Source organism: Ochotona curzoniae, unplaced genomic scaffold (genome assembly GCF_017591425.1).
Source record: "Ochotona curzoniae isolate NIBS_2020 unplaced genomic scaffold, NIBS_Ocur_1.0 contig_2318, whole genome shotgun sequence".
NCBI classification, from domain to species: Eukaryota; Metazoa; Chordata; class Mammalia; order Lagomorpha; family Ochotonidae; genus Ochotona; species Ochotona curzoniae.
This window is the reverse complement of record NW_024465419.1, coordinates 14479896-14507411: the sequence shown is the minus strand read 5'-3', so window position 1 is coordinate 14507411 and position 27516 is coordinate 14479896. Positions and strand designations below refer to the sequence as shown.

Below are 27516 nucleotides of genomic sequence, written 5' to 3'. Positions count from 1 at the left end.
CAGTGCCAGTGCCATGAAATTCTAGTCCCAGCAGATATGAACAGTTTCACGAGAGGTGTAGTTAAGGTATATAGGCTCTAGAGGAAAGTAAATACCCAGCTTCTATGTCCATGTGTCTGATTTGAGTCCCAGTCACTCTTTCCTTCCCATCCAACTTCCTGCTAATGCGCCTGGGAAACAGCCTTTGATGTTCCTCCTACCCATGTGGGAGACCTGGATGGATTTTCTGGCTCCTGTCTTCAGCCTGGCCCAGACCTGGCTAATGCAGCCTTCTGGGAAATGAACCAAGAGATGCAAGATTCCTCTCTACCATCCTCTTTCTCCTTCTCCACCCCTCTGCCTCCCTCACCCTCTCTACTTACTACTCTGCACCTCTCTGCACCCTCTTCTGACTTCATATAAACAAACAAGTCTTTTTTTTTTAAGTCTTATAATTCTGCCTAAGGAATTCAGGAATTCTGATAGAGGAACGCAAGGAAAGAGAAACCAATCTAAACATCTCTCAAGGAAGTTTACTTACCTAAACCTCAGGTAATGGAAAACCAAGCAGCTCTACGCCATGTGTTATTGACAGTTGTTACACAGTACTTGGCACAAGGGCAGCACTGAACATCCTCTGCTGGATCCATGAATGAATGAAAATTTCACAGTTCAGAAGGATGAGAAATATCCCTGTGTATAACAGGAAAGCATGGCTACAGTATATTTTAAGTGAGATTGGGAATTAACACCCAATACTGACCTCGTGTGATCCCATCCATGATTCAAGTAAACAGATTTCATACACATGTGTTTACATCTCTGTGGTGATGGAGACAGTAACACCTATTAAGGGTGATGGTTTTCTTAAAAACATTTTTCTTAGCTCGGTAGGTAGTAATTTTCTAGGGAGTGCTATTATATCATCGTGAAGATGTTTAATCTCTCATTTTGAAAACATGTTTATTTTCATATACTTGAAATTCAGAACACCAGAGAGACAGAGAAAGAGATCTTCTGCCCTCAAGTCTACTCCCCAAATGCCCACAATATGGCCACAATGGGCCAGGCCGAAGCCAGAAGCCTGGAATTACATCCGGGTCTCCTACAGGGCTTCCTGGGGCTCAAGTTCTTGGACCATCATTGGTTGCCCCCCAGTATGTGTTTGCAGGGAGCTAGATCAGACAAGAAGGATCTGGCACAACCATATGTGACACAAGCATCACAAGTAGCAACTTAACGTGCTGTGCCCCAACTCTCACCACAGGTTTCTCATTTTTACCATTATTTTATTGTTTAGACTTTTAAAAAATAATGACATACAACTTGGATGATCAGCAAAGCCAATAATGCTGTGATATTTGGGGCAGGCACAGAGGGTTGTTGACAGGTGAAGTTCTGTTCAGACCCTCATCAGCATGTTGGGGACTATCTTTAATGGTAGAGTAAGCCACTGCCTACAATGCTGGCATTCTGTATTGGCACCCATTCATGCCCTGGTTGTTCCACTTCCAATCCAGGACCCACAAATGTGCCTAGGAAAGCAGTGGAAGATGGACCAAAGTCCTTGGCCCCCTGCACTCATATCAGAGATCTGAATGAAGCTCCTGGGTCAGTCTGCCCAGCCCTGGTCATTACAGCCATCTGTGAATTAACAGATGGAAACATCTTCTCTCCCTCTCTCTCTTTAACTCTGCCTTTCAAATAGATTATTTTTTAAAATGGCTTTAAAAAAAGAAATGAATGTTTTGTTGGCACTGATGTAGTTATAATTCATAGTTATGGAAAATAAAACTTGGAAAAGTACCCAAGGCCAGACCTTCTGCAATCTGAAATGCATGTTCTATGCAACAAGAGCTCAGATATTTTGGAGACTATAATGCCTGCTCTCGCTGAGAAAATGAGATAATTTCCTGGGTTTTATCTGAAACCCTGGGGAAAGCAAAAGGAAGAAGGGATTTCTTTGCAGTGACTTCCTCCCTATTAGATTTTTCTGAATTAGATCAGCTTTGTTCCAAAACCCAGTCACCACTCCACAGTGGGAGTAAATGCCAGGGGTGACCCTTCTGGTGGGAGATGTGGGACCACCTGCTCATCCTAACCAGGAAGGAGGCTACAGGACCAGCAGCACCTTGGGCCTCATCCTTCAGACCGTCTCAGCAAAGCCACTTGGTGATGCAGATGAGATTGAAGGTCTTTTGCTTATATCAGCTCCGTCGCCTGGAGACCAGAAGGGAGACTTATTGGATCAAAAGAAATGCTAAGTTGGTGGGATGGTTGTATAAGTCTTCAGCTCTCCCTTGGAACCATTTTATTTTTTTCCAGGGATCATCACTGTGTTTTATTTGCTAATTTTGCTATTATATATGAATAATATGTTTCCAAAAGTTCATGAAAATGGAATTAAAATACATTGCAAAATTTTACTTGAAAGGCCAAGAGATGAAGGTCTTCAATTACTGGTTCATTCCCCAAATTCCCACCCTAGCCAGGGCTGGGCTAAGCTAAAGCCAGGAACCTGGAACTCAGTCTGGTTCTCCCATGTGGGTAGTAGAGATTCAAGTTCTTAATCCATCACCTACAGGCTTCCAATGTTAATGTCAGCAGGAAGCAGGACTTGTTCTGGAGGCAAGTCATGAACTTGAGCATTCTGGCACAGGGTACAAGCAGCCCACTGCCCAAATGTTTGATTTGATACAAGAAAAAAAATAAATACATACACTCAGGAAATATTAAAAGTTTGCTATGAAAAAAGTATGTGTAGGTTTCAGAAAATTTTGCACAAAAGTGAACTTAGATTTTAATTTCACTTTCACTAACTTACTAACTTTTTGAAGTTCCCATGTCTTTCAATTTATGGGTATCTTCTCCTTTCAAATTCCCACTGCAGAGAAAATTCTGTAGCAGGATGCTCTCTAGGCTTTTATCTACTCTCTCTCTCTCTCTCTTTTTTTTTTTTTTTGGTAGTGGAAATTAAAAACAGCTGACCTAGAAATGACTTTGTGGGACTTTAGCCACTAGTCAAATGCAGACAGTCAAGATACCTCGTGTTCAAGCCATGCTAAATGAGTGCTGACTCTACTCGCTGCATACATTTTATTCTGTCCTTCCTTACATTTGAAGAACTTTCTCCAGTTATGCTTTTATCTTTAGGACTTTGCAGTAGTTGCCAAGCAACTCTTGGTGAATAGGTTCCATGCCCCACCAAATTAGGCAAACCTTTTGGTCAACCTTTCTGGAGTCACTAGAGGTCCCGTGTTCCTTATCACAGCCAAACTTGACATCAGCCACTAGCATCTGTACATTCCATTTTAGGAGACCTCAGAGCCATTTACATGGAGACTTTTCTCTGAAGTTACCCAGGCTGTCCAGGGTAAGTTATGGACCTCTCCCTGGAAAATCTAATTCTGGGCTCTGAGGAATGGAGCTGGGATTTGTAGAACCTTATGAGGACGCCCTGAAATACAGGGCTTCAGATCTCAGCTTCCGCACGCACAGAAAATGAAACAGAAGGTGCAGCCTGCCAGATGTTGTCTGCTTGCTACCTTTGCCTTTCCCTGAGTATCATTTTTAGTTGGTATTTCTGTTGTTTTTAAGTGAAAAGTTAACTTCCTATTTTAGATAGCTGGTTGTGTTTCTTCGGTGATTTGGTCTTTTCTTGTATATTTTTTCACTGTCATCTGTGATCAGTTATAACCCCAGATTTGTAGTTTTGGTTTTTTGGTGGGAGTGGAGTATGGTGGGGGTTGAGGACTGGAAATGATCAATCTCAAATACGTTGGGAAACATCACCGTTCTACAATAATGATAGGATGATGATGTTTAATAGAATAAGTGTGTGCTGGGCTGCACAGAGCAGGAGGAGGCCTGAGGGAGAAGCCCAGAGACTGGTTCACATAGAGTCTCAAAGACTGAAGGAAATAGCCTGGATGTGATCTCAAGTGTGTTAGGAAGCCTTTGTAGAATTTTAAACAGAGGAGTTGCATAGTTTGACTAATGGGTTGTTGAGTTGGTTTTACTTATTTTTTTTTTTTTAGAGAAACCAGATCTTTCATCTGTTAGTTCACTCTTCCAATTTCTGTCTCAGCTGCAGTTGGACTGAGCTAAAGACAAGGACCAGAAACTCAATCTGGTTCTCCCACTTGGGTGGTAGGGATGCAAGTACTTGAACCATCACTTACCACTTCCTAGCATTCACATCAAGAGTAAGGTAGAACCAAAAGCAGAACTGGTACTTGAACCCAGGCCCTTCAGCATGGAATGCAGGCATCCTAGCTGATGACTTAGCCACCAGATGCTTACTCCCAATAGTTTCTTTGAAAGGGCATTCTGAGAGGCTGAGTATAGAAAAAGATTGGTCCAGAAGTAGTGGGAGAGAAGAATGAGAGGGTGGGAGAAGAATGTTGGAGAAGACCAGGAGGGAGACGATGGCAGTCTGGATTGGGGTGTGACCATGACAGTGGTGAAACATGAGCGTATTTGAAACAAACGTCAGAGATGGAATGAACAGGCAATGAAACACAGCTGATAGGAACCCAGAAAGCCCTCCCGTGGGGGGTGGGGGGCACCTGGTGTCTTTTACCAGGAGGGGGCCTGTTGGGAAGCGGCGGGGGAGAGATCACCAGATTCAGCTAGGAAATGAAGAGCTGCGCTTCCTACTTGTTGCACAGGATTGAGCGTGTTCCATGTGCAGACATGAGCTGGGTCTGAGAAGGGCCCCACATTGAAGACGGCATCATCACAGCCTCTGTATGCTCCTAACCCACTGGCCTTCCCTTCCAATTCTCCTTGACTGACTCAGTCTCTTCTCCCAAAGTCAATGTCAGAGTGGCAGAGGAGTCAATCCTTAGCCCATGTTGACTTTCTTAGTGCTCTCAACAGTCTTTGGCTATAACCCTGACTGTCCGCTGACTCCCAAATATATGTGCCTGCCTGGATCTTTCCCTTTTCATTTTAGACTTATCAGTCTGGCTCCCTGTGGGACATCTCCAGTTGTGTTACCTCAGGGTGGGTGTCTCAGAATTAACACACATGCAAATGAGTGCTGATAGGTGCAAATAGCCAGACTTCTGCCTCACCCAAATCTTGCTTCTGAAGATGTCAGCTCCATCCTTACAGTACTCAGGGCACCACCTTGGAGATAGGCTGCATTTTTCTTTTTCTTCACATCCCATATCCTACTGCCAGCCAGTCCTGCTGATTCCACCTGTAAGCCTTTGTCTCCTCCTCTACAGCTCTCCCCATGGCTCCTGCACCAACATCTCTTGCCTGGATCCTTGCACATTTTCCTAATGTGTTTCCCTCTGCCTTTTCTCACATTAGCTTACGCTCTCCACAGCTTCAAGAACGATCCTGGTAGGATGTAAATCCTGCATGATTTCTTGTCTAGAAGCCCAGCAGTGGCTTTGTCTCACTTGCAGTAGAGACCCAAGTTCTGAGATCAGCTCCAGATCTATCCACATCGTCTGGCCTCCTATGACCATGTCATCTGAGTCACTCTTTTACATTTTCCCATGCTCTACACTCATGCCCAGCATGGCTCCTTGTAGACCTTTCTTATTGGCCATCCTAGCTGACTGGAGGACTTTCTTCATAGCTTTTCCACATCTTATTCCCCTATTCCTGTAGTCTTTTTTAGCATCTCTTTCTCCATGAGCCTTCCCTGAATTCTTTTGTTAAATCTCAGGACCCCCATCCAGCAGCCCTGACATTTCCCAGCCCCCTCGTTCCTTTTGCTGTGGCAAATGTTCACCTAACGTTACTCTCACCTGCCTGTTTGCCTGCATGTCCCTGGCTTCTGCCTGCTAAGTTCCATGACTATAGGGATACTTGTTTATTCTCCTTTGAATTCCTAGTGCCTAGAGCAGTCTTACCCCTGGATAGATGCTTACTAGCTACCTGTGAGAGGAATCAGTTCCAGCAGGAGGTTTTTGTCACCCCTCTTGTCTACATTTTTGTGATTTTTTTTTTTATTAAACTTGCATTCTGAATGAGCTGTGTTCATGGAGTTCGTAGGACAAATAGTAAAACCAGAGGACAACCAATAGCAATCCAAGCTCAGGACTTGCCTCTCTAAATCACAAGCTGTGTGACTTTGAAGTAGTCATTTAACCTCTGTGAGTTTTCATCTCTGTGTCTATAAAACTGCCTTGCCTATCACACAGGGTTACTGTGCAACTTCAAAAGAGTGACATAAGAACTATTGTATTGGTCTGTTTTGTGTTGCTATAACAAAGTGCCTGGGACTAGGTAACTTTATACAGAAAAGAGTTTTATTTAGCTCACAGTTTTGGAGGCTAACCGTCTAATATGGGCTTTGGCGAGGCCCTTGATGAGAACCTTCTTGACTACTCACTTGACAATGGCAGCATCATGATGGGGATACACGTGAGAGGGAGATAGAGGTCACATAGGTAAGATGGGATGCACAAGACCAGGGAAAGGCCAGGTTCACGCTTCTATTACAACTTGCAACAACTCAACTAATCCCACAAGTCGAGTCCATTCATGAGGGTGGAGCACCTGTGACCCGTGCCTTCCACTACACTCGCTCTACCTCTTAAAGATTTCACTACCCTAACTTCTGCACGCTGCCCACAAAGCTTCTAGCATGTGAACTTGGAGAACAAACCGCAGCCAAACTCTCCAACAGGAATAACCTGTTACTTACCATGGAGCCTGGCCTGATTTGATGCTGGAGCATCACAGAGATAGCCCCATCTTTTAATCCTCACATCAAGTCCACAAGAAGTGATTCCATTTTTTAACTCAATCTCTAGATAAGAAAGCTGAGGTGCAACACTAACTTCAGGGAATTACCCAACAGGAAGCGAACAATAGTATTCGGCTTTGAACCCAAGTCTTTTTGTTCAGTAGCCTGAGCTTTTACATGCCATGTCCCATTGGCATCAAGTGTTTTAATAACTGAACGGTCATGAAAAGAATTTGACCTGAGGTGTGACTTTTGTCTCCAGACTGCTATTTTTCTTGAGTACTGATGCATGCAACATGTTTCTTGACATGTTTCCCCGCTCCCTTCCTTCAATTCAGGCACACATTCCTGTCTTCTAAGAGAAAAAGATATTGTTAGGCATTTCTTACCTCCGCACCCCCCTACTTCCACACGCCCCCTTCTCACGCCACCCCCACCCAGGCGTGAACCTCTGTCATATGTCTCTTGAGATTTTTCTTGTACAGCGTAACCAAGTCCAGAAGGGCTGTCAAGTTCAGGCATGGTGCTTTGCAAAGTGTTTGTAGTTGCCTGCTGAAACGGATTCTGAACTGAATTGCAAACATTTGCTTCCCACATCACTTATTCCAGGCTCTTCTGCCTTGTTTGTGTTTTGGTCTTGTCTGTGCTAATGATTTTGTAAATGTGGTTTAATTAATGTTTACTGAAAAAAAAATCACTGCACATGGATCACTCTTGGTGGGAAACTTCACCAAAAAACTTGCAGGCAATTTTTTGTTTTTTGGGTGTTTTTTTTCCCCTCCTAGGGCAGAAAACAGCTAATAAATGAGAAGTACTTTTGAAGCACTGGAAAAGAAACTGAAGTTTTGTTTGGAAGACATAGGGCTTTATATATCCAGGGAAACAAAACATTCTTTGAAGGACTAGATCTTAATATTAACATGGCAGTTCCCCCACCCCCTAGGCCAGCCACATAGTGATTTGCACATTACAAAGCTCTTATAAAAGTGACTTGAGGACCTCTCTAAAGAGCTGTATTGTAAAGCCCTCTGCCCCAAGAGAAGGCTCAAAATTACTTGTAAATTCTATTCGCTGTTTTGAAACTTTGTCAATGTCTGCATTTTGCATGACCTCATGGTTCTGACCCCTGGTCACAGGCAAATCGCCAATCTAACGACCAAAGCACAGTTTTAAAACTGAATACAAAGTGACCTCTCCAACTCTCCTGTTTTTATTTCCAGGAAAAAAAATAAAGATAGCACAAGAGAGAAGTGAAAGTTACTGGAATGTTCAGTTCAGGCATTGTTTTTGGCGTATTCTATCGTGGTTTAATGTAGCCGTTCTATGGAATGCACTTGCTAGGTTTCACAACAAGGGTTCTTGCAGCTGCTGGCTGACAGGAGGAGTGTTTGTTCTCTGTACTTCTAGGGATGACTGCTTCCCAGGGTACTTCAAAAAGCTTGTCCAATGTGAAATTGAAGGCAAAGGTGTTGCAGCTGTGACATTGGCATCCAACATAGGTGCTGGTTCAAGTCCCACTACTTTACTTCTGATCCAACTCCCTGCTAATGTGCCTGGAAAAGCAGTGGAGGACAGTCCTAGGCCCCTTCTACCCATGTTAAGAGACCTGGATGAAGCTCCTTGCTTTGGCCTGGCTTGGGGCTCACATAGAGTGTTGGGACCATTTGAAGAATAAACGAGCATGTAAGAGATTCTCTGTCTCAGCAGTGTGGGACCCAAAGCATTGCTCCATGGGATTTCTTCTCAGGGCATCAGAGAGTGGATGCATTCCGTTTGTAATTCCTAAGACCCAGTCGTAACTGCAGGTCAGGCTTTAGGGTGTCCAATGCTGCTCCTCTAGCCAGGCTTTCCTGGCAAACAGCTTCCTTTTTCAAGAAGACTCTTCCATATTTGTATATTGTAGTTACCTTTCTAAGTCATTTTTACAGTCCAGGTCAGTCTTTCATTGAACTCCTGTAGGTGGGCCCCGAAGCAGCAAAGCAACCCTGTTGGGGACCTGAAGCTGAAGATGCGGCTGAAGGGGGGCGGCCACATGAACAAACACGTGGACAGCAAAGAGAAAATTCAAACTATGCATGCATGCAGAGACCCTTCATGAAGACGAGCTTATCTTTTTTTTAAAGATTTATTTATTTTTATTGGAAAGTCAGATATACAGAGAGGAGGAGAGACAGAGAGGAAGATCTTCCATCTGCTGGTTCACTATCCAAATGGCCACAATGGCCAAAGCTGAGCTGATCTAATGCCAGGAGTCCAGAGCCTCTTCTAGGTCTCCCACATGGGTGCAGGATCCCAGGCTTTGGGCCATCCTTGGCTGCTTTCCCAGGACATAAGCAGGGAGCTGGATGGGAATTCCAGGATCAGAACCAGCACCCATATGGGATCCTGAGGCATACAAGGCAAGGAGTTTTAACCACTAGGCTACCGTGCTGGGTTCAAAGATGGGTTTATCTTGACCACTCTCGGATTCTAAGACTTAGGATCTAGGAGCTAGGAAGTTAGCTCACACAGCACCTGCTTCGTGAAAGTGTCACGGATTATACCCACATTGTCTTTGGCTCAGCTGCCTTTCTTGGTACTCTTTCTGCTCTCACCTTACACCCGGCTGGTTCCATAGGGTAGCTTTCCTATCAAGTGCTCCACATCTCTGCCACCACCATCCCTGTACACAACGACTGGGGACCCCTCAGGGAGGAGGAGCCATGTCTTCCTCCGGGAGCCCCCAGCACCATAGCAGGCCTGGTAGACACTTTCCAGTGATGGGAAGACGGCAGAGTTGCCTTTATTTCTTACTCTAGGTTAAACTGAATAGATGACAAAAAGGTTCTCAGCATTTAAACAATGGGAAGGTATTGAAATATACAGGTGCTTCTTGTCTTGCAATGGGGTTATGTCCTGATCAGCCCTTACAAGGTGAAACTATCCTAAGTGAAAAGATGATGAATGCACCTGACCCACCAGAAGTCACAGCTCGGCCATGCTGGATACTGTGAAGGGTGACTGTTTGCCTTGGTGCCCATGATGCTGAGAAGGGGCGTTGCAGCCGCTGCCTCAGCCCAGGGTCAGGACAGATACTGCCTGTGATCAGCCTCCAAAAAGACCGCATTTCAAAATCTACCAGGTGCCTGTTGCCTTCACAGCATCTCAAAGTCAAAACGTTTTTAAATTGGACTACTTGGGTTTGAGTACCAGCTGTGGCTCGTTCTTTCACTTTCCCACTACTGCAGATCCATGGGTTCCTCCCAGTTGTATAGGAGAATAGTATTTGGTTCCTGAGTTCCTGGCCTGGCAGTTGTAGATATTTGGAAAATGAACCAGCAAAACGCTATAGGTTTTTCTCTCTCTCCTTCCCTCTCTCTCCGCCCATCCCTCTCCATCCATCCCTCTCTCCTCTCTCTCTCTGTTTCTCCCTCCCTCTCCCTCCTTCCCTTCCTCTCTCCATCCCTCTCTCCTTACTTCTCTCCTTCCTTTACTTCCCTCCTTGTCTCTATCTCATTTGCATAGGTTAATTGTTTAGAGGCGCTAAGTTGGAGATGTTTGTAATAGCACATTTCAGTAAGCATGCCTATGAAAGACCTGGAACAATTCCTGCCCAAATGCTGGTTGTGGCTATCTATGTGAGGGTTTGACAAGATGTTGGCTTTTTTCTTGATGTGTCATTGAGTTGTTTTGCTGTTTTACTAGGGATGTGCACTACTGTTATAAGAAATACCAAGTTATTTGCACTTGAAGAAGGAAAGCTTGGCACATTTTGTAAGCCCTAATACTGAAACATAAACAACTTCCTGATGCGTCGTCTTTTCCATCGAAACATAATGACGGCAGTGATATACTCTGTGGATTTAAGTAACTGAATTGGCTTGGTAGCCTTTAGTGCTGTTAGATAGAATTTTCCATCTTTCTTCCTGTCTATAATATTTAGAAAGTACCAAGAAGCATTTTCCTTGGAAATTGGCTAGCAACAAAACATGCCAGATCCTCTCTTTCGATCCATCTTTTCCTTCCCTTCTCCTTCAATTCTCACTGATGATTCTTGGATTCCGTGTTAAAACTAAGTCTATTTTTAAAAAATACTTCTTTACTTACTTGTATTTGGAACATGCTGAGAGCAAGTGCACATCCATTCACTGATTCACCACTCAAATTCCTACAAGCACCAGTTCCGGGTGAAACTGAAGCCAGGAATTGGAAACTCAATCCAGGTCTCCAACATGGGTGGCAGGACCGACCCACTTGACCCCTAATGTGCTACCTGCAGGTTGGCTGGAACTGAAAGGATAGCCTGGACTTAAATCTCACATCCAGTTTCTATCTCTTAAAATTGATGAGTAAATAGTGAATTCATCCTTTCCCTCTTCCTCTGCTCTTATTACCCTCCCTCTCCTCTTCTTGCTCACATTATCAAAGACACACCAGTTTCTCTGGCCTGTGGTATCTCTGCTCTGAGTCTATCTTGCTATCATTTACTTTGGCTAACTGCTCCACTACAAAACCTAGTCAATTGTCCTTAGACTAATAGAGCCTTTGTTTGCTTTTCCTTTGTCCTAAAGCAATCATCCCAGGCTCTAGAGTGCACCCCTAAAGACTGCTCTGAGACAGCCCCTTTGTTTTCTTGTCTCCCTGCAGCTGAACTCACACCGCCAGGATGGGCAAGCAAAACAGCAAGCTGCGGCCGGAGGTGATGCAGGATCTGCTGGAAAGCACCGACTTCACGGAGCATGAGATCCAGGAGTGGTACAAAGGCTTCTTGAGGGACTGCCCCAGTGGACACCTGTCCATGGAAGAGTTTAAGAAAATCTACGGGAACTTTTTCCCTTATGGGGATGCTTCGAAGTTTGCAGAGCATGTCTTCCGTACCTTTGATGCCAACGGAGATGGGACAATAGACTTCAGAGAATTCATCATAGCTTTGAGTGTGACATCCAGGGGCAAGCTAGAGCAGAAGCTGAAATGGGCCTTCAGCATGTACGACCTGGATGGGAATGGCTACATCAGCAAGGCCGAGATGCTGGAGATTGTGCAGGTGGGTCGCGCTGGCCCGTGAAGGGCATCACAGTGTGTTGTCACAGGGAAGACTTGAAGGGTGCATGGGGTAGAACTTATAACTGCTGGGTGCCCCCCAGGGCATTTTATTTGGCTTACCCAGCGTTTGTAAGAACTTTCAGAGAGAGAGAGGTATGTGTACATTTACCTTGGTTTGGCAACTTTTGAAAATTCAGGAATTTTGACAATACTGGGCCCACATTCTTAGCTGTTGCATATTTAGGTATTTTGGGGTTAACCCTCATGAGAAAGATGGGTATAGGCTTTGAGGATGACTCTACACCCCAACTGGCCATACTCATTTGGGCTACTCCAGCAATCCAAAGCACCTGAAGGCTTTGAGGTTTGGAAGTCCGCATCTGGGGGGATGTTTAATGCTCAAACTATGATCTGTGTTCAGATCTTCTGGATTTTCAGTTACTGCCTCTGTGTCCTCACCTGAGCCTCAGTCTCGTCCTCCATAGAAAAAAAGCAGAACTGCCAGGGCCACCCTCCCCCCAGCTCATATCACAGGGTTCCTTTTTAAATCAGGTATCATTCTCCATGCTAAATGTCATCCATGATACCAGTCATTCTAAAAATCCCATCACTGTACTACTAGTGTTAATTTGCAACCTTATTAGACTCTGGAATAAAAGCAGAAATCTGGATTCAGTAAGTTTCATCCCCTCAGAATTACAAACTGTGCAACCAAGAACTCAAACACTTTGATGAGGCACATCCTCTGTTTCCATAAACCACTCACCCAAGTCAGTTCCTTAATGCTGAGTAGAAGGGAAAGGCTGCTGTGTTGACCACATTTTCCTTGTTGCACCCATGCAAACTTTGAGGGTAAAGGAACGCTGTGGCAATGACAGCCTGCTGAGCAGTGGGTGGGATCCATGGACAAACCCAAGCAGACAGACACAGGGCTTGGGAAAGGATGGGGAGGGTTTCAGCTGCAGGCAGGGAGAAGGACTTGGTGGGTGGGCAGCACCAGGGAGGCCTGGCAGCCTCTCACTGTCTTGGCAGGCGAGTGGAGCCCAGGAGGGAAGCATCTGGTAGTAGACAGACCCAAGAGAGAGTGGGTGTTTGGCTCCCTGCAGGGCTCATCTCAGAGGCCAGCACTCATCCTAGGACATCTGGATGGATGCCCTGTAGAAGTAGAACTATAGTTCCTGGGCCAATTGGTGGCTCATGGGTGAATGGAGGGATGGTACCAGTCAGGTGGAAAAGCCCATCATTGCCACTGTCATTAAAGTGACAGTTTTAGAAGACTCTTAAACAAAAGCCAGGAGCTAAGCATCATTCCAGCCAAAATACAAACCCTGGCAAATCAAGGCCTCTGTCGTCTTAAAGTTGCACACCATGATTTCCCTAACGTGCTCACAAAGAGAAAGAACTATACCACTAGAAGGGATAAGGTGGGAATGAAGGGATGCTCACTCAGGGAACCTGGTTATGGTACTTGGGGACGGTGCTTAAAGGAGACTTATACTGCTTACCTGTGACCGAGACCTGGAGCCGAGGCTCTGGGTTCAGGGACAGAAACCACAAGGGCAGTTCATGTGGCATTTCTGAGCCCTGGAAGCACGCAGAAGTAGGAATTAAGGGAGAAAAAAAAAAGGCATCTTGTCTTCCAAATATTTCCCAGGGTCTGCAATTTCTTCTCGTTCCTGATGGGTCCGCCTGTGACTTTTCCTCCCCCAGAGCGGCAGCTCTCTCAGTTGTATTAACTCAGTTCCTCACAGATGTGCATCTTAGACAAAAAGAAAAGATCCCTCCTTTCCCATCCCCCACGGAGAACGTATGTGATGTCTGCTATAAAAACCTGAGCAGTGCAGAATATTAAAGAGTCATTTCCCATAATACCACCCCACCGAGAAAGAGAATCACTGCTAATGCGTTTAATGTAGTTTCCCTAGTTCTATTTCCATGCATTTAAAACTGATTCCATAATATGTATGTTTTCTACTTTGCCATTTTCACATAATAACACAAGAATGTCTCATATTATAAAAACTTTTCATAAAGGTATTTTAGCGGCCCTAATATAGACTTTAATTTACTTAATTTCCCCCCATTGTTACATATCTGAGTTTTCAGATATCATTATTATACATAGCATTATAACTTTTACAAATGAAGTAAATCAATAGTCCTAGCTCCATATTTGGGGTTATTCTCCTAAAAGGAGTTCCCAGAAGTTCAATTAGAGAGCCCAAGGATTTGACCATTTCTAAGGCTGTTACTAAGCTCTGCTAATTGTTTTTCCAAATGCGTCCCAAAGTGTGTGAAGGGTAGTCCTACATCATTACACTTTTCTGATTTTTCTTAATGTCTGCTAATTAAGCAAAAATTGCACTTAAATTTAATTAGCTTCACTGTGTGTGTCTTTTCAATCCAAAAGTGCCCTGCTCTGTCCCCTGTTTAGTGAAAGAAAGAGAATTGTTTCTTTAGGAGTTGTTTGTTTTTTTTTTTTTTTAGATTTATTTATTTTTATTGGAAAGCAGATTTACAGAGAGAAGAGGAGACAGAGAAAAAGATCTTCTGCCTGTTGATTCACTCCCCAGGTGGCCACAGTGGCCACAGCTGAGCCAATCTGAAGCCAGGAGCCAGGAGCTTCTTCTGGGTCTCCTATGCAGGTGTAGGCTCTGGGCCATTCTCTACTGCCTTCCCAGGCCACAGGCAGGGAGCTGGATGGGAAGTGGAGCAGCCAGGACACGATCTGGTACCCATATGGGATTGTAGCACATGCAAGGCAAGGATTTAGCCACAATCATCACGGCAAGCCCTCTGGACGGGAGACTGAGAGAAAATGCTCTCCATCAGCCTCTATTGCCTGATTAACATTTGGGCCCGATTTTCCTGGTTGTCATTGGTCAATATTTTCATGACCAGTGTTAATGAAAATATAGATTAACAAATATATATATATTTTTAAAACAGGGACCTCCACCCCAACATACTTTCTTTCTTTTAAAGATTTGTTTTAATTTTTATTGGAAAGGCAGATATACAGAGAGGAGAGACAGAGAGGAAGATCTTCCGTCCGATGATTCACTCCCCAAGTGAGCGCAACCGGTCGATGCTATGCCGATCCGAAGCCAGGAGCCTCTTCCGGGTCTCCCACACAAGTGCAGGGTCCCAAAGCTTTGGACCGTCCTCGACTGCTTTTCCCGGGCCACAGGCAGGGAGCTGGATGAGAAGCGGGGCTGACGGGATTAGAACCAGTGCCCATATGGGATCCTGGGCATTCAAGGCGAGGACCTTAACCACTGCGCCACCGCGCCAGGCCCTAGATTAACAAATATTAACGTTAACAGAAGATGTCATGTATTCATAGAGGCAATTATAAGAATATATTTCCTTTCGTCACCTTTCTTTTTTTAAAATTGCCATGACATATATCCAACATATTTTATAATCAAAGTGTTAATTCTCCAGTGAATAAAAGCTTAATAAAAAATATAATGACCACTGTTCCACAGAAATATAGACAAGGGCCATGCACAATCAAATCTCAAGATGCGAATTTCACTCCTATAAAGTTGTTTTTTTTTAAATAATCTACATATTCGCTACCACAAATAAAATATGACATTTGTCTTTCTGGGTCTGGCTTATTTCAATTAGCATGATGATCTTTAGTTGCATCCATTTTGTTGCAAAAGACAGGATTTCATTCTTTCTAGTAGTAGTTCATCGTGGTGTGTGTGAGTGTGAGAGAGACATGGATTTGAAGGCAGGAGGAAGCTTCCGGGCAGGTGGGCTCCTTGAAACCAAGAGCTCCTCACACCTTGCTTTGGTACCTTTCATTCAGCACCCACCAGTGCCTCGCCATGGGCATCCTAGCCCTGAGCTGTGGAATCTAGTTCAGAAGGGAAGGTGAGCCAATTACAGTTCTTAACCTTGGCGATGCATGTTCCTTAAAAAATGCTTATAGATGCATGACTTGTAAGGACTCTGCCAAAGGAAGGCTCCTTGTGCCTCAACTGTGCTCTGCAGCTCCACACGCAGCAGTTTGTATTCAGGGCTGCAGAGAAGAGAGGCTGAGGCACCCTGTGTCAATGTCCAGATATTTAAAGAGATTGCATGTGATACAGAGCCATTTTCATATGAAGGACTGTGCTGTTCTATCCCCCTGCTTTGTGGACTGAGGTTCATGTATTCCATCGCATTCTTATGCTAATCTCCCTGCTTTCCATAATTCTCCATGAGTTGAAATTTGCTATAGGATCTCACTGCAATTCCCATTCTTCTTTTTTAATCTTTTTTTTTCTTCCTTCTGTGAAAGCCCACCCTCCACGAGCCTTGACTGGGGTCACAGGAGGCTTTGTGTCTTTGTGGGGCTTCTCTGCTTTGTCCAAGCTGGTCCCATCATTGAGATGGTCACTCAGTTGTCTCGGGGCTCACAGTCTGTTAAGTTTGTGTTTTGTGTCTGGGTAAATATGTTGAAAGTGATCGGGTGGAGGCAGGCCGTGGCCAACACAATCCTAAACAATTCAAGCTTCTGTCTGTTGATGGTCACATTTGCCACCTGGCAGTAAGAGTTAGGATATCCATTCTTGTGTGAGGCCTTGACCCTCTGAGACTCAAAAACATTAGCCATTTAATGAGAAATACAAATTAGGTTGTTAACCCAATGTCAAGAGTTGGACAGGATGAAGATTGGAGTGTAAGCAAATTTAGAAGTAGATTTGGGACATTGGGACATTTGGGACATTTGGGGCATTGGGACATAACTGAAATTCGTGAATTTTCTGATACATCTTCCCTAATGTCAGTTCCTAGGGCTCAGCTTTAGTATGAACAGTTATTTGTAGGGACCGACTGAGTTCTTTTGTACTCTGTGACAGTGGGACTGAAGACTTCTGTGGAGTCTGTATGGTTATGCTTAGGACAAAATGCCAGAAACTGAGAGAGCTCCCAGCAACACTAATGAATAACTTAGAGTTCTGGAAGTCAGAAGTCTGAAGTTCGTTTTCCTGGGCTAAAATGAAGATGTCCTCAGGATTGCAGTCCTTCTGCAGGGTTCTAGGGAAAATCTTTGCCAGAAGTTGCCTGAGTTCCTGGGCATGTGACCCACTTGGTCCCGCCTCCAAGTCCACAGTAGCAGGATGCAGGCCTGCTCATGCTGTCCTCACTCTCGGCATCTTTCTCTGCTTCGCTCTGCTCCTCGTAAAGGTCCTTGGGATTCTGTTGGAGCCACTGCAGAGTCCAGGAGACTCTTCCATCTGTTCGTCACCTCTGCAGCCTCTTTTACTACATAAGCCAACATGCTGCCAGGGAATAGACTGGGATCTCTCTGTTCCTTGTGGCACCATTATTCAGTCTCCCTCCCATGCTAGCATGCAGTTGTGATTCTTTTTAACAAAAAATATTTGTGTGCTGCGTTAACATCTGATGTGCAAGCAAAACCATATGCCAAAATATTTTTAGAGCCCGAAGTGGACATTTTCCTATTTATGTGTATGGGAGGTTTTTTTTTTCCATGTGACAAAATTAGGAACGTGAGTTGGACTTGATGTTTTTATTATTGGCATCAAAGCTGTCTCTTAGGAGTTGTTAACAAGGTAACTACTGACATTTCCCCGTCTCACAGGTGCTCTCCCAGCACACTACTGCAAGAGGCAGGGCAATCCTACCATCCTACGCAGTTCCCTGTCCTTCTGCCCAGCCAGGGCAAGATGGGAACACCATACCCATCCCAGCATTGGTGGTGTCTGGTGAAGGGTCCGAGTGAGTGCCATTGGCAAGTAGGCACCACAAATACTTAGGTGCTCTTTTGAGATCTGAGGAGGTGCAGGGACTTAGCATTCACAAAGGCAGATGATGTAGGAAGGAAGTGAACTTACATTTGCCTCCCTCCTATTCTCAGAAAGTAATTGGATCCTGTAAAGTCAAGTTTATATTTATATGGCCCTGCGTGGTAGCCTAGTGGCTAAAGTCCTCACCTTGCATATACCTGGGATCCCATAAGGGTGTGGGTTCATGTCCTGGCTGCTCCACTTCCCATCCAGCTCCCTGCTTGTGGCCTGGGAAAGCAGTCGAGGATGGCTCAGAGCCTTGGGACCCTGCACCCATGTGGGAGACCCAGAAGAGGCTCCTGGTAGCTTCAGATCAGCATATCTCTGGTTGTTGTGACCACTAGGGTAGTGAACCAGCAGATGGAAGATCTTCCTGTCTGTCTGTCCTTCTCTCTGGAAATCTGCCTTTCCAATAATAATAAATAAACCTTTTTTAAAAAAATCTTTTAGCTCTAGAGCCATGATTATTTGGCTGTGTATAGGCTGCATTGCATTACCCTGACAATGAAGAGTATAGGCTTCAATAAAAATTGATCATTGGACCCAAAACAAAGATGCATAGGAAAGAATAGCATGAGAATTAGGTGTTTAGGCAAAGCAAAAAAGCTTCACGTTTCAAAATTTTCGGTCTCCCTTTTCCTACTTTCTTAACTTTTTACATCTCAGTTTCCTATTCTTGGTCCCCAAGAGCAGCTTTTTGTTGGCATTGAGGATATAGAGTGCCAGGTACCCATCACGAGTCTACCCCTTAGTAGCTATGTTTCTCAACAAGTTACCTAAGCTGCCCAGGCCAGTGTGGCCTGGAGCAAATCAGAGCACCTAACTCGTACGCGATGGTAGACTCGATGGTTTAGGAGAACTACTGGAACAGTGTCATGCTCTCACTGCATATATGTTCGCTTCAATGATTACTTCACTGCCACAATTCCCAGAGCTGGGACAGGATATCACCCTGCTAAATAGAGTTCCTTTCCTATTCAGAGGCCAAAACAGTGGATGGAATCTTACAATCAGTTTGAGGTTAAAGCTACCTAGTTGTGGAATATTCAGCAAGAAATGGGAAGTGACCCAGTTAGATCTCCCATTGGTGAAAAGCACAGAGGAGTTATTCTTGACTTGGAGCCCCTCCCCTGCCAAAGATTAGCCTGGGCTGCTCAAGGACTCAGCCAAGACAAAGGCCAACTTTCTGGAAGAGAATAGACTTAGCACCAGGAATTCCCCAAATCCTGTTCACCTGAGCCCCCAGTCATGCATGGTGACAGGGTGAGGCAGCCTGTCTGGGTGAGTCTCAAGGTCAAGTTAGAGGCTTTCCAGAAGGCAACCAGAGCCTAACAGAGCTTTATGGCAGTCCTCAGGGAGCTCGCCTAAAGACCAGGTCAGAAGAACTAGAGTATATTCACTGCCGGCGTGTGCATGACTACTTAGAAAATATCTGGAGCTCACATTCCTGTTGCGTGAGAATCAGACTTTCCTTGTGATTCAGGGTTAATTACACTTTTGATGAAGACAATGCAAATGTCAGAACATGCTTAATCTGTATTTGCATATCATTTTAATGAAGGAAACCAAAAAGAGGGAGGTTGGGAGGATCATGGGAGCCCAGCACAGATTGTTTTTGTCTCCTTTACCAGTATGAGATTTAAAAAAAAATATTTATGCAAAAGTCAAAGCCACAGAACTAGAGGGGAAAAGAGAGAGATCTTCCATCCACTGGTTCACTCTCTGAATGGCTGCACCAGTTGGGTCTGGGCCAGACCAAAAACAGGGACCAGGGACTTCACCTTGGCAGTCAATCTGGTTGGCAAGGGCTTGAGTTCTGCTTCCTTCACAGGCACATTCACATGGAGCTGAATTAGAAGCAGAGTGGCCAAATTTGAACTAGCGCCCATATTGGGATGCTATTCCTTGCAAGTGGCAGCTTAAAGCCCCATGCAGCAAAGCCCTCCATGGTGCATCAGTTTTTATAACATGCATTTTCCATAAACTTTCTGAAGGCCCCTCGTGTCTATGCAGTAACCTGCTGAGAAGCAGAGGCGGGAGAGGAGGTGATGGTGTTGGCTTTGTAAGGGAGGTTTGTCCTTCACAGGCACCAAGCAAACTTGCAGATTAATCTCATCCGGTTTCGGAAGCACTGGCTGTGACTGATGTAGACAGCTCTCTCGGGAGCAGTGATGCCGTAGAGGAGCCTCCTGGGAACCTGACAGATTTTCCACATTCTTTTCAGAATCATGTCCTGAGGAGCGTTTGCATTTCTTCCCCCACAGACCTTTCTAAATCAGTGTCACAGGAGTGAGCATGGGGCCCAGGAATCAAGCTGCTGCTTTCAATGTCCACATTCCAAATCAGAGTATCTGGATTCCATTCCCAAGGCAGGCTTCCAGCTCCAGGCTCCTGCTCAGGCCCACTTCTAGAGGCAGTAGTGAGCCTTCCAGCGGCTGACTTCCTGTCACCCATAGGAGAGACCTGTCTTTCTGAGTTCCTGGCTTACACTCTTGGCTCCTAGCTTCAGATTTTGGTGTTCCCAGCCATTTGAAGAGTAAGCCAGCAGAGGGGAGTGTGTGCACTCTTGTGTCTCAAATAAACAAATAATAACAATAAGTTGGTGTCAGAGAAACCACTTTCTTTAATGTGCTCTTTGGAGACCTGAAAACACTGTGCTCTTCTGATTCTGGGTGGGAACTAAATTGAGGCAAGGAAAAAGCTTCCTGTTCATCTTAGAGAGCCCTTGGGATTCGGGTCCCAACCCTTGCCTACTTCTCAAACAGGAACATGGACTCCAGGTGTTCCTCTGGAATGCAGCTTAGAGTCCCTGGCTGGAGAAGACTTTGGTGGCCTGGGCCAAGGACTTCTCTAAGAACTGACCTTAGCATGGGCATACTGTGATGGTTGAGTTTACCCTCTGTTTTCTTTGGGCACTCACCTCAGTTGCTACCATAGCATTTATGTGAACTTAGCTAAGGTCAGGGTCCCCGTGAGCAAGTGCCCTGCACACAAAAGCTGCCTCTGTCAGTCTGCTCCCTCATGACTCCTGCTCTGTCTTGCTCTTGCCCTGTGGTTCTTGCCAGGTGTGCCCCAGCACAGTCCCATTACTGCCATTCCCCTGGACAGTCTTGTCTGCCCAGTGTCGTCATGGCCCAGGGCTTCCCACACCTGCCTGGTGTCCCAGGGTTACACTAACAAACTCCCATAAATGAGGAAGCTTAAGACAATAGCAATTGATTCTATCCCTGCTCTGGGGGCCAGAAGGCCAGAATCCAGTCGTGAGGCAGGCTGCTTCCTTCTGGAGACTCTGAAGGGGCCTCTGTTCTGAGCTCTCCTGGCTGCTGGCTCTTGCCAGCTCTCTGCAGGCCTCAATCACAGGTTGCCCTTTCAAAACTTTGGTTTTAATCTTGCTTGTGTCTCCTGTTTGAAATCTTTTGGTGTCTCTCCACTCACTGCACGTGATATCTAAATTCCTAAAGTAGCACTCTGTGTATCTCAGGGTTCATCTCTTTCCAGACTCATTTCATGTTGGAGTCCTTTGAGTGCTCCATGCCTTAGCTCACTATTAACTGGAGTATTCCGGAAAGTACCATGGTCTCTTGCCACAGTTCAACCCCTTCTGCTCTGTCTGCTTTGGTCTCATTCCCTTTAACTACATAGTGCTCTGTCTGCCTCTAATGCCTTGTATCAATATCCAGTACAGCTATTTGGTTTTTGTTTTGTTTTCATTTCAAGCAGATTTCTTCTTTCTAATCATGGACAATCTCCCTAAACTTTATAACTTCATCAACAGAATTTTAAAAACAGCCTTATTGAAGCATAGTGGATGTTCAATAGATTGCACATACTTAAAGCATGGAATTTGTAAGTGTTGGCAAAGGATGTATACCACAGTCAAGATAATAAGCACACCCATCAACCCGAAAGTTTGTTCTACATCCTTTAAGATTCCTCCCCCACCTCCTCCTTAGGCAACTACTGATCTACTTTTGCACCAACCTACTTTCTGTCATATAAATTAGCTTATATTTTCTAGAACTTTACATATATAGAAACATACATACTCTTTCTCTGGCTTCTTTGGATCAATATAGTTATTTTGAGGTTCACCCATGCTGTTGCATATGCCAGTGGTCGGTTCATTGCTGTTCCTTGCCAGTACATCCTGGTATGAATGTACCATCGGTTGTAGTTGTTGTTGTTATTCTATTTGTGAATACTAGGATTGCTCCAGTTTAGGTCCATTACAAATAAATATACCAACATTCACATACAAGTCTTCTTGACACAAGCCTTCATTTCTCCTGGGTAACTAACGAATAGAATGACCAAATCAAGTGGTAGGTATACGTATAGCTTTTTAAGGAACTTCCAGCTCTTGAAAGTTGCCTGGTCAGTTCCATTAATGACTGTTAGGTGGAGCATCCTTTCATTTATTTGTCATTCTTCTATCTTCTTGGTGGCAATGTCTCTTCAAACCTTTTGTCCATTTTTAAATTGGGTTCTTATTGAGGTTGAAGGTTCTTCATAGATTCTGTGCATAAGCTGTTTATAGATTTGTGTGCTGCATATATTTTCTTCTGGTCTTAGATTTATCTTCTCCTTCAATTAAAATACATTCCAAAGGGCAGAGCATTTTTTGAAATGATTTATTTATTTTTATTGGAAAGTCAGATTTCCAGAGAGGAGAGACGGAGGAAGATCTTCCATCTGCTGGCTCATTCCCCAAGTAGCTACAATGGCTAGAGCTGAGCTGATCCGAAGCCAGAAGCTTCTTCCAGGTCTCCCAGGCAAATGCAGGATCCCAAGGCTTTGGGTCATCCTCTACTGCTTTCCCAGGCCACAAGCAGGGAGCTGGATGGCAAGTGAGGCAGCCAGGAAATGAACCCACACCCTTATGGGATCTTGGCACATGTAAGGTGAGGACTTTAGCAACTAGGCTACCATGCAGGGCCCAGTGAGGACCATTTGAAGTTCAATTTAGCAATCTGTTTTAATTTTAAAACCATTCTCTCCACCAAATTGTGTGTGTGCTTTTTTGAAATTCAGCTGTCCAAACAGGTATAAGTCTACTTCTGGACATGATTCTCTTCTATTTGATATAATTTCTTGTGACAATGGCAATGACACATGGTCTTAACTGCTGTAGCTTGAAAATAGGTCTCTGTACAGTCATGTAGTCGAGTGGCCAAGGTGCCTGTGTCCCATGTCTGAGTGGCTCGCTCCAGCTCTCAGCTCCTGTCTCCAGCTGTCTGCTAGCATAGACCCTCCAAGGCAGTAGTGATGGCAATGGCCCAAGGAGCTGGCTGCCTGTCACCCATAGGTGAGACATGAGTTCCTGGCTTACATTCCCAGTTTCTAGCTCTGATCCCCCAGCCAATGTGTTACAACTCATGGTGTGTGTGTGTGTGTGTGTGTGTGTGTGTGTGTGTGTGTGTGTGTGTGCACGTGCGCACGCGTGCATGCACACGCACCTGTCTCTCTTTGTCCCTCTCAAAAACAAAGAATGGAACTTTTTGGTTGCAAAGGTGTCATGGTACCTATCTTCTCTCACCTTCTTCTTGTCCATAAAGGTTCTTAAAGCACCTGATAGAGTACTACAGTTACTACTGATTGAATGGACACTATTCCAGATATATAGACAATGATCTTATTTTTAAAGTATTTCCAAGAAAAGCTTCTTTCCCCCCTGGCCTCTCCCTACCCCCTGGTGATGGCATGTAAATCCTTCTAAGCAGGAGGCTGTTCTTTATCTAGAGTCTAAAAACAATCCTGCCCTGCTTAACTTCTCCAGCCCTTCATCGGGTCTTAGCCCTGACTGCCTGCTCCCTGTTGGAAAACCCTAAATTTTCTGATGAAAAGAACCAGTCTGGTTTCCTTCAGAGAAAGCGCTGAGCACTAACTCTTGGACTTGTGCCCTACTCGAGTGAAGCCCACGGTCTTCATCAGCTGAGATGTGATTCCCTCCTTTCCAACATTCCACGAGGTTGTCCCTCCGCGGAAAGAAAGAAAAAAAGCAGCAGCGAGGCCTCGAGGAAGTTGGTCATGACCATAGCGTCTGTAAGGACTCTTGCCTGAAGAAACAGCAGAGCCAAGGCCCCTTTGTGTCCCAAAGCCCTGATTCTCCCAGGGCCAAGAATAGGATTCTTCAAGTTTAATTAAAAACAGGATGTCCCTGCCAGGCCTCTTATTGACATCGCTAAAAATAAAGTGGGGAAGTAGACTGGTTTCTTCACGGTTTAATCCCATTTACATTGGAGGAGAAAACTGGAGCTAATAAAAGAGGTGATTTGTTTCAGATTACAGTCTGAGATTTGTGTCTTTTCTCTCCTGGTGCCGTGCAGCCCTGGATTGGGGAGTTTTGACGCACTCAGTTCTCGCTTGTTGGTGTCGTGGGAAGGGAGCTGAGAGACGGTTCCCCACATGTCATTCCCCAGGCTGTCATCTACTGACTCACTCTTGAGACCCCTGGGATCCCACACGTTGGCTCTTTTGCTCCCTCCTCTGGTACCACCCACGTCATAGATGGGGATGTGCACATAGCCCACTAATCCCTCCCTGTGGGCTGGTGCACATTGAGAAAAGCAAAGATCTGAACATCATAGAAGAGCCCTCAGGAAATGGGAGTGTCTTACAGGAGACCTTGTTCCCTTAGCCCACAGTGAACATTGTGCCTGCTGCCCACTAGCCTAGTTTGCACATAGAAGAGGTTATGTGGGCCCGGCATGGTAACCTAGTGGCTAAATCCATGTGCCAGGATCCCATATGGGTGTGGGTTCATGTCCTGGCTGCCCCACTTCCCATCCAGCTCCCTGCTTGTGGCCTGGGAAAGCAGTAAAGGATGACCCAAAGCCTTGGGACTCTGCATTTGCCTGGAAGGAGGATTTCATGAGCCTCACCCTAGAGGCTGAGAATTGCATGGAATACTCTAGACTGGTTGGTTTTATTTACACAGAGGTCGTAAGGGCTTTCACAACAATGAAGAAGGTATTTCTGAAGTGACTATTATCATTTAAAGATACACATTTTTAAAAATGGATGCTTCTGACCTCCAATGAGTCCTTTGCCTAAAGTCTTGGCAGGAGGTTAAGTGGGAGAGCATGCCAGTCTTGTTGTCAGGTAAATCTCCATCAACTAGCACACAAAGTTGCTAATAAAAAATTGTTGAGATGAAAAGATTATCAATGACCATCTTACAGTTCTCTGATCACCATTGCCTGCAAATAAGGGAATAGAGGTAGTTTGGGTAGTGGATGTGAATAGAAAAGTGAGAGCTAATGTCCCTTTCTTCCTTGCCCATTGGTGAAGCAGAGATGCCCTCACCATCCACAGGCCACAGTTGCTGTCCCTCCCTCTTTGTACCTCAGTGCTGGCTCTCCATGTCAGTCACGGGCAACTCTGCATGATGCCCCACTGCTGTTTCTCTTGAAAGCCTATGCTATCTTCCCAGCTTTGCTCAATCATTAGTCCTCGGACTGGGTGAATGTCCCCATTGCAGCACCTCTTAGGACTGTGCACCTGCTTTGTGGCACTTTTCTCAAAGGAGTTTAGCATTCATTGTTTGATGATGTTAATGATTTCTGACTGCCTTATTTACCAATAAACTCCATTAGAATCAAGGTTGGAGCAATTGTAATATTTGATTACATAATCATCGTCCAATAAATATTTTATGGATGAATGAATGGATAACTGAGAACAAGGCAGGCAGTAAACTAAGAAGAGGGAATTTTAACCTGGTATCCATGAGTGGATGAGTTTCCAAATCCATGAGCTGCTGCAATGATCTGCCTGGCATGCATCTGTGGGCATGTTTGCCTGGTTTCCAGGGCAAGAACCCAAAGCTTTGGCAAATTGACTATTCAATGACGTTCATGTGAATATGTTTAATTAAATGAAGAGAGGGAGAAGAAAAGGAAAAGCAAATGTAAACAAAAATGGATAAAGAGCAAACTTTATAAAGAGAAGCAGAAAGAAGAAAGGGGAGAGGCTAGAGCACAGCAGGTGGCAGTTGGTATGGGGATAATTATTTCTGAACAAATTCTCTAAACTTAGGGATCCTGACTGTGCACCCCCAGTGTCAGGCACTGTCAGGAGTCTGATGAAGCAGCAAGTCTCATTGTTGCCCTCACACCGAAAAGCACTGGACCCTGGGTTACTACCATTTGGAATAAGCAGAGTGAAGTCCAGGAGTGGTTGAGATGTAGCCATTTCTAGCACAGAGGAAGAGAGATTACATGAAACAGAAGGAAGACAACAACGGAAGGTTTTGTTGGGGAGGGTAAAATTGCAGTGTTTCCTTAACATACAGGCGGGATTTAAAGGAGGTGGAGGAAGGGAATAGGTAAGCATTCAGATAATAGAAGAGGGCAAACAATGCCCCTAGAACAGGCAACCAAGGTGTGTGCTGGGCAGGTGGCTGGATTCCTGAGCAAGCATCCAAATAAAACTTTGTGAAGCATCTGAGCTGGCAGGAACTTCTCTACCCTTACCACCTAGCCATCCCAGACACAAAGCAAGTGGCACCTGAAAGTGGTAATGAGATGACCTGACCAAGGCTAGAGCAGGCTTGGGAAAAACAATTTATCCCAAAGAAAGGTTTAGAATGAGTTGTAATACCATCTCTTTAAACTTCTAGGGAATAAGCTTCATCTTTTTTCCGTAAGTGCTCCTCTCACATCACCTTCACAATTCCTGTGATGAGACCCAACTGAGAGACACTGGGCATGTCAGCTGTCCTCCCTCCAGTTACTCTACTGTCATCAGAGCTCCAAATTTTTCTGGAATTTTCTGCTCACCTCCTATGAAAATCTCTCTCTAACACTTACCCCCCCCCCCATCCCAGTGATAAGGTATCTAAAAGGGATCTGATGAACAGGGTCATGATCCAGAGGCTAAAACCAATGAATTTAAAATGATAAATTTCTTTCCAAAGAGACAAGCAAGGTCCCTGGGCCTTTCTCAAGTGCTATGGGAAACTGGGACAAAGTGGCTTCAGTATTCACTCATTACAAAATTAGTTCATTGTAGAGGCTGAGCGACAGAGCCAGCCAGTTCCTATCTGCTGATTCACTCCCCAAATCCCTGCAGTGGTTGCAGTGAGACTGGAGTCAGAGTCTGGGAACTCAATCCAGGTCTTCCACAAAAGTGGCAGGAACCCAATCATGTAAGCATCACTGATGCCGCTCAGAATCTGCGTTAGCAGGAAGCTAAAGTCAGGAGCTGGACGTGGGCATCGAGCATAGGAACTCAGTTATGGGGCACAGGCATCTTTACCGGCATCCTAACTGCTAAGCCGAACACCTGCCCTTACTTGCGTCCTTTTTGGCTAGAATCCTCCTTGGCTCATGAGATCTCACAGATGTACCCAGATTATCTTGGACCTGGAAATGCACATAGATTTAACTTGAACCTTTGATAGCAGGTTGTGACTCAGGGCTACCTGGACCCCTGGAAGAGGCCTCTGGGGCCATTTTTGTATTCAGGGAGGAAGAGCATAGGGCTGGGTTGGAGCATCTGCTTGGAAGGCCATGCGCCCACACCTATAGAATGTCATGTGTTTCTTATCCTTGTGGGGCATAGGTGGAGACCGCACCAGACAGCTGTTTGTCTCTGGCCCAGTAAAGAGCATCTAGAACTTGCTCCTCAGCAATCTGGAAGGTTGTGAGAAATTCAGAATCTTTGGACTGGCATTGTAGCACAGTGGATTAAGCCCCCACCTATGAGACTTACATAGTCTTGACTGTTATGCTTCTGACTCAGCTCCTTGCTAATGCGCTTGGGAAAGCAGCAGAAGATGGCTCAAGTGCTTGGTTCCCACTATTCACATGGAAGACCCAGATGGAGTTCCAAGCTCCTGGTTACAGCCCTAGCCATTGCAGCCATTTAGGGAATGAACCAGAAAATGGAAGATATCTTTCCCTCTCTGTCAGTGTCTCTCCTCTTCTCTTTGCAAATCTACCTTTCAAATAAATCAGTAAGTCATAATAATAATAATAATAATGTTCAGAA

The 27516-nt window shown here is 44.9% G+C and overlaps 1 protein-coding gene across 2 annotated transcripts in view; it reads left to right on the top strand.

The window, feature by feature from the left end:
• The window catches only part of NCALD (neurocalcin delta), a 172734-nt gene that overhangs the window by 139092 nt on the left and 6126 nt on the right, over positions 1–27516 (top strand). For both annotated transcript variants that reach the window (XM_040972662.1, XM_040972663.1), the window contains exon 2: positions 11318–11714. In XM_040972662.1, the coding sequence (XP_040828596.1) occupies positions 11337–11714 (378 nt within the window). In that variant the 5' untranslated portion in view covers positions 11318–11336. The remainder of the gene's footprint in view (positions 1–11317; positions 11715–27516) is intronic.